Source organism: Atta colombica, unplaced genomic scaffold, assembly GCF_001594045.1.
Source record: "Atta colombica isolate Treedump-2 unplaced genomic scaffold, Acol1.0 scaffold110, whole genome shotgun sequence".
NCBI classification, from domain to species: Eukaryota; Metazoa; Arthropoda; class Insecta; order Hymenoptera; family Formicidae; genus Atta; species Atta colombica.
Window position 1 is genome coordinate 914,239 of NW_017259196.1, and position 16,286 is coordinate 930,524.

Genomic DNA, 16,286 nt, shown 5'->3' on the forward strand with positions numbered 1-16,286 from the left:
TCATAGCCAGTAATATATACATTTCATGAAAGAATGTCGTGTATTGTACACGATCATGTACTCGCAAGCTGAAAACATAATTTTATGACTCCATCAATTCGCTTCATGCGGCTTTGCCTGAATGAAAATTGAAGTCCGTTGGTTTTTGCTTATTTAAGGAGGTGTTCGTCGTACTTTTCTTCTTCCTCATTCCTTCGAAGCGCGACAGCCTCTCTCGGCACTCTTAATCCTGCTCGTGAGAGCGGATATATTCGTGCTTGTCGATCTCGAAACGTCCCACCGTAAATTTATCCGTCGTCTCTTGTCACTCGTCGCAATGCTTGGTCCTTTCGTTCCTCGTAATTGCGACTTTTTTGTAGACTTTGCTACGAGGTCTGTGCCCCTCGAGAGCAACAGACTCCCGCAGTTCGAACAGAATGCGCTTTTACGAATGATGCGATGGGACATGTCACTATGATGAAAGTGTCGATTGATCGACGGAAATGAGTAATAGAATTTCCGAGAGAAATGAAAGGTATGACTAGATACAAAGAACACAAGTCGATAAAGAAATATGATTGAATTAGATAAGTGGTTTAAGTGGCTTTTCTTAACTTCAATTGAATTTTTTAATTACCTAAATTACTTGAAATTCTTATCAATTAAATATTAAAAAACGCGTGATATGACTGCTCTCTTAATAAGCATTTCCGCATTTTTAACCCACTACTGTTTCTCACAACGTTCGGCAAGAACTTATGCTAATGTTACATGGCAAAATTGGATGGTGATTGCAGTGAAATGCAAATTATACCTGTGGCGTTATTGCACTTCGGTATCGGCAATTACGCGGACGCTTATTGGAATTTATATTGCGTTTTTACTCTCAAACGAGAGCATCATCAAAAAGCGGAATTCTAATAAAAGATATCCGGTTTTTATAAAACAAACGTTGTTTTCTAAATTAATGCTGCTTTGTTCACGTTAAAAATATTTTTTTTACAATTAGACTGAAATGTATTGATCTATACTATTCTGTTTTTTAAGATCCAACATTTTTATTGAAAATTGACAAGATTCATCACATTAGTTTTTTTTTAATTTTGATTTGCTGTATTTAGTTAAAATTCGTAAAATCATGCGACTAACTTTCGACTAACTTTAACCGGCCAACCCATGTAATTTCTCACGATCGTTTCACAGCTTAATTTTTACGAGGAGGAAATTAGTATGGGCTGTGGCGACTATTAAAGACTTTAAACGCCTTTGAAGCAATGGTCGATAGCAATTGACACACACAACCCTCGTCGTCATCCTCGGAACGTTTTACGTGGCTATTGTTGCTTGACGGACGCGAGAGGTAACTAAAAGACGAGACTAATTGTCGATCGTAAAATAACGGTCGCACATCATTGCGTGTGGAATCGATGAGCGAATGAAATTATTAAGATTATTATAATTTTTTCTTTAGTAATAACCCGACCAACAATACACTGTCACAAAAATTTGTTTTTTGTTTTAAAAGAAAATTCTCCAAAGGAATTATATTAGTCTCATCAATACATATATATTTTATATCACTCGAAATGTACATGTAAATAATATATACATATATACCATTGTTTATATTAAACCGTCCATGAATCATATAGCACTATTTCTTCCTGATCAAAAGTTGATTCGAAAAGTCCTTTATCATTTTGATAGAGGATTTTATATATAATATGTGTGTGTGTGTGTGTGTGTGTGTGTGTGTGTGTGTGTGTATGTGTGTGTGTGTGTGTACAATATATAAATTTGAATCAGTGGATAATCACTGATATCGGTGCCAAATATGCCACTAGTAATCAGTGAATGAAATATGAATTAATCTAGTCTCTAATCTAGCTAATCTTTATTATGTGATCTAATTAATCTTGTAATCTTTTAGTATAAAAAAATAAATTCAATGAATAGAATTTTGGAAGATTGAAATTAACATGTAAATATCATTTTACTTAATATTAGATGTACAACTTTGCTTCCGCCGTTTTCCTATAGATGGCTTTAGCGATAAGTGGTGGTCGAAATAAATAGATCATAGACATCATACAATAAACTTGGGCATCTGTCAACATAACCCCGTAGAAACATTAGTCGATTTGTGTCTGCATCATAAAGTTATTCTCGATTGAAAATGTCAGTTTACGAGCCAAATTCTCGTCATTTGCGGGAGGTTTTAATTTTTTGCTTCAATATGAAGAAATCTGCGGCTGAGGCTCATCGAATGCTCTCAAATATTTATGGTGAGTATTCGCTATTAGTGAAAGAACGTGTCGTGAGTGGTTTCAACGCTTCAAGAACGGTGATTTTGACATCGAAGACCGGCATAGCGGTGGAAGAGAGAAGGTTTTCGAAGATGCAGAATTGGAGGCATTACTTGAGTAAGACTCGTATCAAAATCAAGAAGAATTGGCACGATTATTGGGAGTGACTCAACAAGCCATTTCAAAACGCAAAAAATGGGAATGATTCAGAAGCAAGGAAATTGAGTGCCGTACGAATTGAAGCCGAGAGATGTTGAACGGCGTTTGTTTGCTTGTGAACAGCTGCTTGAAAGGCAAAGACGGAAGGGATTTCTGCATCGCATTGTGACTGGGGACGAAAAATGGGTTCATTACGATAATCCCAAGCGCAGAAAATCATGGGGAGTTCCCGGCCATGCTTTCACGGCCAAACCGAATATTCACGGCTCCAAGGTCATGCTCTGTATTTGGTGGGACCAGCTCGGCGTAGTGTATTATGAACTGTTAAAACCGACTGAAACAATCACAGGCGATCGGTATCGAACGCAATTGATGCGTTTGAGCTGAGCATTGAAAGACAAACGGCCGCAATACAACGAGAGACACGATAAAGTGATTTTGCACAATGCTCGACCCCATGTTGCGAAAGTGGTCAAGACATACTTGGAAACGTTGAAATGGGAAGTCCTACCCCACCCGCCGTATTCTCCAGATGTTGCTCCCTCTGACTATCACTTGTTTCGATCAATGGCACACGGCCTGGCTGACCAGCACTTCCGTAGTTATGAAGAAGTAAAAAATTGGATCGATTCGTGGATAGCCTCAAAAGATGACCAGTTTTTTCGACGCGGGATTCGTACGGTACCCGAAAGATGGGAGAAAGTAGTGACCAGCGATGGACAATACTTTGAATCATAAATGTATAACCAGTTTTTTACAATAAAGCCTCGAATTTCGGAAAAAAACGGCGGAAGCAAAGTTGTACCTAATATATGCTTTTATTTTACTTAATATATAATGCTCAAACATTCTTCCTTTTTTTAGTTGAACTTCACTGATTATCCAGTGCCATGTATGCCACTGGATAATTAGTGACTATTGATTTAGATTTAGATTTAGAGAATAATAATATATAAGTACGTAAGCGAATATTCAATATATTCAGAGTGGAAAACTATCAAGATATATAAACTTATATATCTGTGCGATAAGATATAGTTAGAAATTGATTTCTTCGTTCTCTCTCTCGTCCATAAATCTTTTTTAGAATACAATCATCCGCTGTCTTCCACTGGACAAATGTCTCTTTTTTTAAGTGTCAAATATCTGTCGCACACAGATAAGAAGCGATTAATATCCCATGGTGCTGCATTTGTTCGTCCATTCTTCAGTCGTATAAATGGAGCACATTTATTACCGCGCATCGGATTAATTGATTCGTTAAATCCTGCCGTAGCAGAGGATTTGAATTCTATGAGGGGGTCATTGAAACGTTGACATGCGAGATGAGGATTCGAGATAAGTCGTGTGGATATAACGATTATATCCTATAATCAGAGAACCGCCGATAATCAATATCGAATAGAAACATGACATTATAATCGTGGACCATGAATTACTCTCACGCAACAACTTAATATGTACGTCATTAACATATTCACAAATCACTAGGTTCTAGAGAAAGTCAGAGGAATGGGGAAATCTGCTCGCAATTAATCGAAAAGAGAGATCAAGGGTCAATATTCTTCCGTGAGCAGGAATCTCTCATTCACTTTCGATTTTCTTTTGCATTCCAATTTGTCCTTCACGCTTACCAGTGTTCGGAGCGCAATTAATTAAGTGCGCCTTGCAACCGCGATATAATACATACAAAAAAGAGATAGATTAATCTTTGATATATACGAGTGAAATACACAGATCTTAAAGACTGTTTTACTGTCTACGATATTTTATCGTTCTTAGTGCATGATGATCGGGCGCGTGGGTTTTCATTGGGAGACATTTTATTAATTTTTAATGAAAATGCCATAAACTCTTAATTGCTTGCTTCTCCTCCTCTCTCAATTCGTTCGACTTGGCAGTCTGGCAGAGAAAGACTTATAGTACACTCAATACGCGTGCAGTTATAACATTACGTATTCATTACGCGGAGATAATAATACACCAATGCTGAACCGGCGATTGCGATGAAAGCTTCGATGAGTAATTAATCTAACTTGGCTGGCGTTGGGAGCGTATAATGAGAGAGGAACAGATTCGTTATATTTGCTTTTAATTGCATATTTATGACGCGAATACTTTACGGTTACCGCACCGCGAAATAATGCTTGTAGTACGTGCATCTCGTGTTTAATTGAATTCATGAAAAAGTGATGAATTTACACAATGTGTGTAGATGTAATTATTAGCCAAAGTAATCAAATTTGTTAATGGTATTTACGTTTCGATCGTTCTAATTTAGAAGGTGATGATTACTGGTAACCATGGTTGCGTTTTATATTTTTGAACTCTATAATTTTCAGTTTAAGCAAAAACATAAAGTTTATTGACGTTAAAAGATAATTTAATGTAAAAATCGTCTTAGTTGATGACGAAGCTGTAGAGTCACATTTGACCCCGATCAATAGAGGATGATTAAATGAGGGATTGATTAAAAATCAATTGATCTGTGTGCATCGTGAAATTTTTCTCGATTCAACTGGAATTGGGTTAGGTCAAGCCGGTTGGCGAAAATGATAGTGTGCATGCTGTGAAGTGGAAGTTGATCGCAGGGTCCTCCGTAATCGCGCGATGAAACGACGCTGCGCAAAGTATCGGGTTGCGAGAGAAACAACGGGTTTAATCTTAACCTGTAAACGCGATCAGTTGCATAATCACGACTACCGTTCGTAAATGAAGGTCTAGAGTTGAGAATATAAAAGACTCGTTGTCGACGCCTTTTTCGTGCCTCCTCGTCCTATACGGTTGCTAGTTTTCAGTTCGATTACATTGCAATGAAAACAAAAGAAAAATTGTGAAGAAATCTTGTTTTGTCAAATTAATCTCTCTAAATTTCCTTGAGTAAAATTCCATTCAAAAAATTGAGTGATTATATACCGAATCGCGCTCAAACTGGAGTAACTTTTTATTTGTATAAAGTGACTTTTATGTCGTAGAGTGAATGTTTTCAAAAATAAAATGTTACATATATCGAGTTTAAATAGGTTAAGGTCGATATTTATAGTCCGTTCTTTTATTTTAAGATTGTCTTAAATAATGTCTTAAGTAATGCAGTCCTCTGACATCTTAAGTCCGGATCTACAATAGATGATTTAAGTCTTAAGCCGTAAGAAATTGACCAATTACATCGAGTGCGAGGAGAATAATCGACTATGATTCGTTCATTTCTTATTTAAGATTTAAAAATTTATTATAGATCCGGACTAACTATACTTAAGACAGTCTCGAATATAAAAATTTTCTATGTATCTCGGCTTAAGACTCCTAATCTTATACTAAAATCACGTTGACTGATGTTTCATTCCGAACAAATGAAACATTCATTACAAAATAAGGACAGTTTTGCTAAAAAATATTTAAAAATTTAGCTAGATACAGATCTGAAAATAATTTTGTCCATAATTTTGACCATAAAATAATTATGTGGGATGCTCAAACTGATTATTGGAATAGTAAAATTTTCTTTTAAAGACAGCGTTGCTCATCATGCCTGAGACGTAATTATCTTACGTAATTATTTAGATGTTCTAACAAAATTATTTTCAGATCTGTATCTAGTTAAATTTTTAAATATTTTAGCAAAACTGTCCTTATTTTGTAGTGAATGTTTCATTTGTTCGGAATGAAACATCAGTCAACGTGATTTTAGTATAAGATGTATGTGGCTAAATAAATATATGATGTATGTGGCTAAATTTGTAAGTACTTCAGCAAAATCGTTCTTTTCACGTATAGTTGGATTTAAATATTCACCTTTATATGAAAAATAAAATGTTATTCTATTTTGAGTGGCAGTATTTTTACTATCAATTCAAGTGAATTTTTTTACTTGTTTTAAATGAGATTTCACTTTGAAAAATTTAAAAAGTACTGACTTCCAATAAGAAACTTGACATGAATAGATAAAGATAGTTCTCGCTAGAAATCTTATTTATATATCGTGACCAATTTGTCATTGGCAATATCGAACACGATTATGAGTGGACATTAATGTTGTAAATCGACGATATAGTCATACAGCCTTGCGATTGGAAATCTAATAATTTCCCGAGGTATTACCGTTGTGCATATAAACCCGCGCGCAAATAGTGTTCCATTAAAGTGACGCAGACCACCAAGCACGATGGCGCGTGTCATCCGTCAAATTACGAACTTAAGCGTTCTTAAGCTGACGGCGCTCGAAAGTCGACATTATTGACAACCCACGGCCAGACACGCTACATTCATATTTATCCGTTTCTTCGCGGTCTTAATTATGCCGTGACGGCACGTAAGATAAAAAAAAAGATGAAAGAGAAAGAATGTTGAATTCTTGTGCTGACGAGATTTAATTTTTTTTAAGTGATATGGATATACTTTATATAAATTATGATTTTAATATTTTTCCGCTTTTATATACGTAATATGCCGGCAGGAGTTTTAAAAAAATTCTTACTGTAAAATACGAATTATTATCGTTATAAATTATGACTTAAATGTCTTTTTACTGATATTGATACCTTATAAGATTGATACTTTATGGTTGTAATATTTTATTGCTTTTTATATATGTAACGTTGCTGACAGGAGCTTTGAAAAAAATTTTCATGGCATGTAAATTATTTTACCGTTATCGCAAACGAATACGAGATCGTTTATTATATCGTGGATCAACTATGGTGTCTGATTGCGCATATAGCCAGATAAAGACAAAAATAATTCAATTAGCCAATATACGTTGGGTCGCCCTATAATGCCACTTGTTTTCCATGACACTAATGCGTCCACTTAAAACCGGACCAATTACCACGATTATTTTTATACAAGAGACCATTTCGTGCGGGCAATTCCAGGAGTGCGATAACGCGCTTGCTGTGGTTACATGCATATATAGAAAAAGAAAAGAAACGATTGTTGTCGTTTATAGCAATGTATACTTTATACATATATAAACTTACGCTTGTGTATATAAAATATCGTTATGACCGAAGCCGAGAGATAATTTACGCAGATTTGCACGGCTCGATATCTCGGCGACGATCCGTAAATCGTGCCCGCATATTGTTAGCTCTTTCTCGAGACATCTCGCTAATAAATTGTCCGCAATTCAGTTTAAACGATTAATGGTACTTTCTCTCGTCGGATAACGTCTTCCTCCTTACGTCGATATATCCATCTTGTTCCGGTGAGACACCAGTGTGCCTCTTTCTACTGGCAATTTATCTAGCATGCGGCGGGAGCCCACATTTACGAGATCATTTATCGTTCAATCGATTCGGTCCGCAGCTAACGGCCACGCTTAATTCGCTTAATACGTTATCTTGGCAAATTATGCGGTGGTTAATAATTATTGCGGTCTCATATGCCTTCGATATATCCCATGTTAAATCACACATGGATGAATAAATTTGTATGTTTTTTTAATGGTATTCTCATCAAAGGAATTTACAAGAATTAATTTTGTTGGCTTTTGCCTAATTTCATTAAAAATGGATAATTTTATGCAAGTTAAATTGATTTATAAAACATTTTATCTTTCTCCAATGTCCAATGTCAAAATTAGATCACAAACCCAGAGAAAAGTCATGAAGAAATCGTTTCTTTCGTTGATGTTTTTAAGTTGGAGTCAAATCAAAGATTTTAAATCGAAGAAAAATGTATTTTATTTCAAGAAATGACATTCAAATCAAAGAAACTTTTTTTAACCGTATAATTTAACCATATACATTTCTTTGATTCAAACAATTTTTATTTAATCGAAGAAATTTTTCTCTGGATAATAAAAACTACAGTGAAAAAGAAAGAAAAGCTAAAAAAGAATGAGTTTTAATCTTTAAAGGACAGGGATCTATTTTTAAAATCTAGTTTTTATTACAGCTTTTCTTTAAGATTTGTTATAATTTATTACAGGCATGTCCAATTTGAGCTTCGAAACCAAAACGCAAAGTCATCGACGCAAAAAAATACAATGTAAGATTTCAGGGATTGTAAAGTACTGATAAGTGTCACTCTAGTCAAGTGTCAAAATACTGATAAGTGTCATGCGTATCATTATTTTACAGTCCTCCAAAATCTTACGCACATTGAATTTTTGTTCTTAGACAGACTTGATTATGTATCATTATATTCCTTCCTTCAAAATACAACTGTTTCAGTGTCATTATGGGAGCTTTCCCGTCCTGTAAAGGTTAATAAAAATAATAATTGATTGACTCACATAGAAGGAAAGCTCGATGCGGTGAGAGTGCTTCGGCACACAAGTAAGCGTTTCCGATCTGCAGCATCCGGTGTCATCCGAGCACCTGTGTAATATGGCGCAGTGTGGAATGTAGGTGGTCGATGGGCTCGGATAGACGTCACGAACCGGAATGACTCTCGCGCGTGGCCACTGGCAGCTGCCTTCCTTGTTGACTTTAATTGCATGCTGAAGAGCCTCTCGGATTTCAGCACCTATGGCAAACATTCGCCTATAAAGTACAATCCCGTGGGATCATAGCCGTTAGAATGACAGAACGAAATTGACTAACTCGCTTTCGCAAGTCCAATAAAAAAGATAAGGCTTACGTTATATAGTCCTTGTTCCAAGTACGTGACAATTGTGTTTTATCTCTTAGAAAGCTGATATATAGCTACACCTACTCGTGGCGGTGATATTTGATTTGCGACATGTTTCTTTACGGTTCTTTCGAACTTGCGGCTTTCCAGATCGTAAATCTTCGAATTTTGAAACCCTCAAACTTTTCCATTCTCATGACATGAAGTTATTAGCTTTCGTAAGTGGCCTTAGAGATTGCGTTAAAGTGATATTCTCTTATATGTTGTAAGTGAGCCACGAGTAATTTTTTCATGTAACTCATTAATTATTGTCTCGATAAAACGGAAGGCGAGAGCGGAGTCATATTAAGTCAGATTAAAGAGAAGCCCGTCTTATCGAAACAGATCTTCCGTTAGTGATCCTCTGATCCGTCTGGTATGCTCGGTTTCTGATAATATACCGGGAAGAGAAACGAGAATTCGTGATCGAGATCGAGACGTGAGGCGGTTAGTTTGATCAACGAGCTCGGATGCATCTCCTGCATCAAGTGACATAAGTTACGAGAGCTTTCTATTGATTCAGCACAGAGATAGCTAATCGCTTTCTACGCGCGTTTCACGCGCTGTCGATAATTACGGCGACACCGTCACTCCGCATAATTCGCTTCAGCGAACGGAGAAACTGCATTGTAGCAGAAAATCGGTAAATTCTAGCGCAAATAATAACAGCGGAGAAACGTCAACGGTATGGAAAGGAATTCAAAAGCGATGTTGAGCCACTTAGGAAGCAATTCACCGTTTGCGAGGTCGCGGGTCATGAGATCGCTCGCTAAATGATCAAAAGGAGAGAAAGCACATTTGTTATTCCTGCACGTCCACACAGCGTTCTCCACGTCGTTTAACACTCATTTCTGTAGTTGTCTTACTTCCAAAATTATTGTGAAATGAAGAAGTTTTGAGATGATGACGAAATACTAGATATTTTTAGAGCGAGAACTTTGAATTACGGATTTACGACTGTTTGCGATGAAACGCAGCTCGATTGTGCACGGGCGACGGTGTTAATCGGATCAAGTTTATCGGTCGCATATTTACGAATATACCATGGATGAATTGAGGCTCCACAACGTTTTTAATCGAAAATTATTGCGAATACCAACTATTTATACTCGATGACGACTTATCGTCTATTAAAATGTCGTTCGTCATGTCGGATTAATTTATTAGCCGTTACAGAATTGATCGTGTGAAAGGTTGCGATATGAATAGAGCTAGAGCTTGCAATCACTTTGGAAAACTACTATAGTTTTTGCTGTTGAAGAACAATACATGATCTTCACTTCATCACAGGCAATAGAGAACAAAATAAAAAAAAGATGTTATTTTAACAAAAAGTATATAGAAAAAGAGATATTGTTTTAATAAGAAGAAATTGATTTAAATTGAGAAAAATGTTTTATATGTAATAAAAATTTGATTAGAATAATATACTTTTTTAATTAAATAAAAAATAAGAAAGTTTTTGTAATTTACATACATTACAAATTATGGCTATTCACATCGCTCTTAGTGTATTACAGTGTATTTAGAGAGATCAAGAAATGTATAAGTTAGGTGATTTGCTGGCTTGAATAACTTTCTCGAAGTAACATTCGTTTTATGCGCGCACGAGAACTCTAGCTATAAGAGATGATTTCAGTGGAGATTTCGGAAGTGTACTTTTATGGAATTTTTCGCCCGCCTAATCTCGAGGAGCGATCATGATATGCTAATTTCCAACATAGGCGTTACTTTCGCCACGAGATCACATCGGCGTGTTCAGAATGGAGGCACGGCCATAAGGAATTCTGAAGTATGTGCTCTCACTACGCGTACATCCGATATTCAAACGTATTCCGGAACATATTATGAAAGAAATTAAATTCAATCATCTATTATTCTCTAATTTTTCCGAGAAAGTGTGTCGACATACAATATCACACGGAACAATATAGTTGAATTAACAAGATATGTTTGATTAAGCAAATTTTGATGAAAGTAAACAGAATGTCTAATTATTGTAATTGAATATTTTGATTACGTAACCAAAACATTTAAGTGTGATATCAATTATAAGAGTTTAGTTAGTATGTAGTAATATCCAAGTATCTAGTTATTATAGTCATGTAAGCTGATTAATGTGAATTAATGTGAACGTATATGGTTAAATTAAATGGAGTTTTCGGTAGAACTAAATATAATTTCTGATTACCATAATTAAATAATCATAATTTAATAATATTTCAACCAAAATTTATGTGCTTTTACTCATACAACAGAATTCATACAACGAAGTATACTTGGTCATAACGAAAATATATGCAGCTTGTCTGGTTATTTCAAAATTGTGGATCGTTTATATTTCACAAACGCAGTTTGATTATTTAGATATATGTCTTTTAGATTAATTTAACCGATTTTTTTAGTGCATGCACATTTATTATATTTATTATTAATGCGAGGAAGAATAAAAGATTACAAAATCAAGTTTATCAATTATTTATTCTTTTCTTCTACGGTCGGTTCGGTTAGTTTTATACAAATTTAAACTCTGATTCATCATGAAAGCATTTGATCAACCGATGCCAGGAAAGACACAGTAGCATATCCAATGGGTATATATCATCTCGTAAATATGCAGGATTATGCGAGTCAACGGAATGTGATGTCATCAATGTGATATATGACACTGACTAAGATTTCCACGAAAGCTTTAAGCATTCTGCATTTATCTTATCACGCACATAATTATAATTTTCTTTTCTTAAAACTTAAAATTTAATTTTTAATTCTCCGCCGACAACACAGAACTTTGATCGTACAGTCAATTTTTTTTATTGTTATCAATACTAGTAAATTTAAACTTGGGTAAAAATAATAAAATACGACCCGACTTCTGTACGATAATAAAAATTCTTTATAACTTTCACAAGTATGCAAGAATTTTTTCAAATTTTTATACGGTCTGGATATTAAAATTTAAACTAAATTTCAAAGATCCAGGTTGTAGGTCGAAAGGTATAAAATTATACATTGTCGACGGAGAATTAAAAATGAAATGAAATTTTAAAAAATGAAATGAAATTTTTAGTATGCATATTAAAATTTACAGATATATCCGGACGAAAGACGAGAGAAGAAACGAGAGTCGTGCAGAGAGAATGAGGAATTTTGTCGGATAAGAGGAGGTCGGGATTACTGTCGTTCGGTGAGTGATAATAAATTGATTTCAATCCACGGGAGCTATATGAATCAAGGCCCGGCAAACACGCACGTGCGCATTGATGCACGGGAGTTCACGCTGCGGTTGCCGCAACCGCCACGAGCACTCAGTCGGGGTGCACAATCGTTGTTATTAATTTACATATTAATAGCCTGCAAACTCCATTACACCTTTCTCGCAGAAACTCCATTCTCCACTACCGAGCGTTACTCCCGCCGAGCGTTGAATATGAGAATTTTATTCGAAAGGTGATCGTGAGGGAAGAGACGATCGCGCAATCGGATGTAATTAGCGGCAAAAAGCAGTGAAGGATAAATAAGGGGTAGACTTTAATTTCGTGATATAATAGGTTTATGAGGCGCACGTAATGATAAAGGAACAGAATTAGGAGAAACAGGATTAGCAAGAGAAATACAAGAAACATTACATGAGTATATATTTATCTTATTTTTTTCAACGTAAATATCGCGTTTTATAGTGGCTGTTTTTATGATATATCTGTCATCCGCTCGTTAATAAGAAAAGCCGATTGAGAAGGAAGAGTCAGTCTTACCAAGTCTCTCTTTCTCTTGTCCTCTCGGATGTAGATGTGAATGGCGCTTGTGCAATCGCATCGATAGAGAAGGTGCAATGCCTCCAGGCATAAATAGAGGCGTGCGCCTGAGCGTCGTATCGCAATCGTAATAGCACGGGCAAATTTATATTGCGTGTTGCGGAGGGTAATTATAAAAACCATCGTTACACCAACCGGACGGTCAAAGTGACGCGATATATTACGTTCTTATTACAATGTAACATTGCCGATCTTAAAACATGCGCACTCCTTCGCGTCGAATCACGGATATGCATATTGTTTGATCACGATCGTGGTTATCAATTGATTTATGCGCGCTGCCTCGGTTTCATAATTGCGGCAGATCGCTGTTACATGTGTAGGCAACTTGATTGCCGCGAACACGTCCGCGTACATCCCGTGTAACGTATTAGATAGGTGGATAAGCGCGCTGCGGTTTTGCACAAACATTTGCGTATAATGCACGCACGCGCGATGAAAGGTACGTCGATAATTACCGTGGCATCTCCGACATACGTGAAATATTACTGTGTTATTAACGTTGATCGAACACCGCCACCAGGAAAGGACCACCGGCGTGGTTTCAATAACGATTAATAACTATTTCAGAACAGCGCGCATCCGGCGGGCTGTTAAAATTAATTGAGGTTAGCAGACGAAAATGTAGAACGGTATTACGTGCATTTGCATAAACCGATTACGGGGAATCGCAATCGCAATCGCGATCGCTTACAAACTACTCTTTTAATACGCTTCACCGCCCGCACATTTTTTTCCATCGATAAAGATGTCGTAGGAAGAGAAACGTCGTGACAGTCATTGAGATGCACTCGACGTTTCTGAAGCGTACTTACTCTTTCCGTTTTTGTTGTACTGCTGCATATTGCTTCTGGTCTCTTTGACGCCCTCGCGAGTACCGAGTGACTGCCACTTGTGAACACTGTGAGCAGACATTGGCGGATAATCATTTTTCGCTTGGTACCCGTTATATTGAGCTCCAGTACCGCTGTCGTAGGCCCTCGGGTCTTTGTATTCGTAATGCTGGCTGAGCGACGGCTTCGGCGTCGTCGTAGTTGTTGTAGTAGTCGACGTGGTGAAGGTATCGGTTTCATCTTCTTCGCCATTGTCGTCATCGGTGTAATCCTGCGCATGTAATAATTCAGCGTGATTTAGGGAACTAAGAGCCAGTTATTCCATCTTCAGATAAACTATATGGTAATTTTATCTATTGGTTAAACAAAAGAGTAAGAGAGTAAGAGCATAAAACAATAAGAGAGTAAGACAATGAGCTGAACTTTACCAAAGATGGAACAACCCAATCTAAATAGTATGAGTTAGCTACAATATATATGTATAAATATTCATAACTGTAAATGTAAGAAATAAATTATAGATGAACATAAAGATGACACTTAAATTTAATCGTGTTAATTAAAGGAATTCTCGTCAAGGTTTAGGTTATTATAAGGAAAGAATGATTTTGCTGGTGTTTAAAAGTTTAAATAAATAAAAATCTAAAATAAAAATCTGAAAATAATTTTATTAGGTTATTAATTATGTAGAACGCTCAAACTAGCTAGAATGTCAAAATTTCTTGTAGCATTACTCATTATATTTGAATTTCTTACTTAATTACTTTGACGATCTAACGAAATTATTTTCAGATCTGTATCTAACTAAATTTTTAGATATTTCAGCCACAATCTTTCCGTAATTGCGACTTGTTTTATTTTGTGATGATCGAAAAAGAAAGCGAAATACTACGAGATTGATATGAATATGGTGAGGATAAGAAAAAGTAATATAAGGGAAAAGGGAGGCATCAACAATATAAAAATTCTTATATAAAAATTTATCAGAAAGATAATTTTGCTTTTGCTCGTGGGTGGTCAATACGCCTTCGTGAATCTTCGAAAGATTTTTTCTCGGAGATAAGTTTTATAGGCAAATTTGCATCTCTCCGCGTCGCGCTTGCACCTTCTCATCTTGGCCGATCCGAACTCAAAGAGAACGAAAACCTACTTAATCGCTGTCTGTAACATCTGGAGTCTTTGATGTCGCGCCGTGTAGCAGAAACAATCCTCGCGAATGCGTGCCCTGAATCTAGGAAGTATTTTATTTAGCAGAGCTTTCGATTCCGCACGCGTCTTCCGTTTTATCGATGGATCGCTCGAGCGTCTCAGAAATTTAGATGTGGACACGTCACGTTAACGAAATGGAATTGGAAAAACTTAGAAAATGAAATTAGAATTAGAATTTATTTAAGCTATATGAAATTTAAGAAATGAGCAATACATTATTAAAAATAAAATATTAATTTTAATTTAAAAACATATAGTGGACTTTATGAGATATGCAAAAATGATAAAAAAAATTAACATTTTTTGTATAGAATCCATTAAACATTTTTAACTTAAAATTAACATTTTATTTTTAATAGTGTATTTGTAAAATATCTTTTCTTAACTTAATTATTTTAGATTTATTATTATTTTGTTTTTAAGAGAGAAATGTTTCATTCGTGTTTCTGAAAAGTTTCAATTCCTCTTATAGCAAGAAACTGTGCGAAGCGAAATGAGAATTTAACCCAAATGAATTAATCTGTTTCTTGAATGAACAGCGTGTATAAAGCCTATTACTCGATAACTGATGAATTGAACGTTACGCAAACATTTATCATGTTCCAATCGCGATTGAGCCGTTTCTATCGATTGAGATGTCGACTTCTATAAAGGGATTTATTTTGCTAATGGAAAACACACACAGTTTCTGCGATTGTCGAAGACGCCTTGTACCGTACTTGAGTTACTGAACCTGCAGCGGACAGTAAATTCAGGATTTTACAAACGTTTCTTTGTTCCTAGCAACCTTCAACACGGGTTGCGCAACATATGGTTCTTACAATGAAAGATCATCCATTCTAAAATTTTCCTTAGAGATAAAAAATACGTCACTTGCGACGATTGAATCCGAACTTAATACTTTGGAAATGTATTTACACATGTATTTACACATTGCACAATATATTCACCTATATGTGTATTGTGAAGAACAAATCAATAAATAAAAAGAGAAAGAAGAAAAAGAAGAAAGATTTTAAGAAAAATAAAATAAAAATTAGATTCATATGTATCTGACAGATGAATCTAATTTTTATTAGTAGAAGTAGAATAGCAAAACTCATTTTTTATTTATGTCTCTTATTTATTTATGTCTCTTACTTAAAAATAAAGTTTGGAATTGTGGTGCATCTACCATTGAAAATTAATGTACAAAACAATTTACATAAATAGCGTGAACAATTTTATTATGTCGTACTGCAATCATACATGATATTGTTATTGACTAATTTTTATAAAATCTTTAAGCTGCCAGGGAGCAGCTTACAGATTTTATAAAGCTTTGTTTAATTTTAAGAAAAATAAAAATAAGAATTAGATCTATATACGCATAT

The 16,286-nt window shown here is 35.5% G+C and overlaps 1 protein-coding gene across 1 annotated transcript in view; it reads right to left on the bottom strand.

The window, feature by feature from the left end:
* The window catches only part of LOC108693896 (protein PFC0760c-like), a 112,649-nt gene that overhangs the window by 48,139 nt on the left and 48,224 nt on the right, over positions 1 to 16,286 (bottom strand). The window contains exons 2-3 of the mRNA XM_018203091.1: positions 13,687 to 13,975; positions 8,680 to 8,912 (exon numbers count right to left, since the gene is read on the bottom strand). Coding sequence (XP_018058580.1) covers positions 8,680 to 8,912; positions 13,687 to 13,975 — 522 coding nt within the window. The remainder of the gene's footprint in view (positions 1 to 8,679; positions 8,913 to 13,686; positions 13,976 to 16,286) is intronic.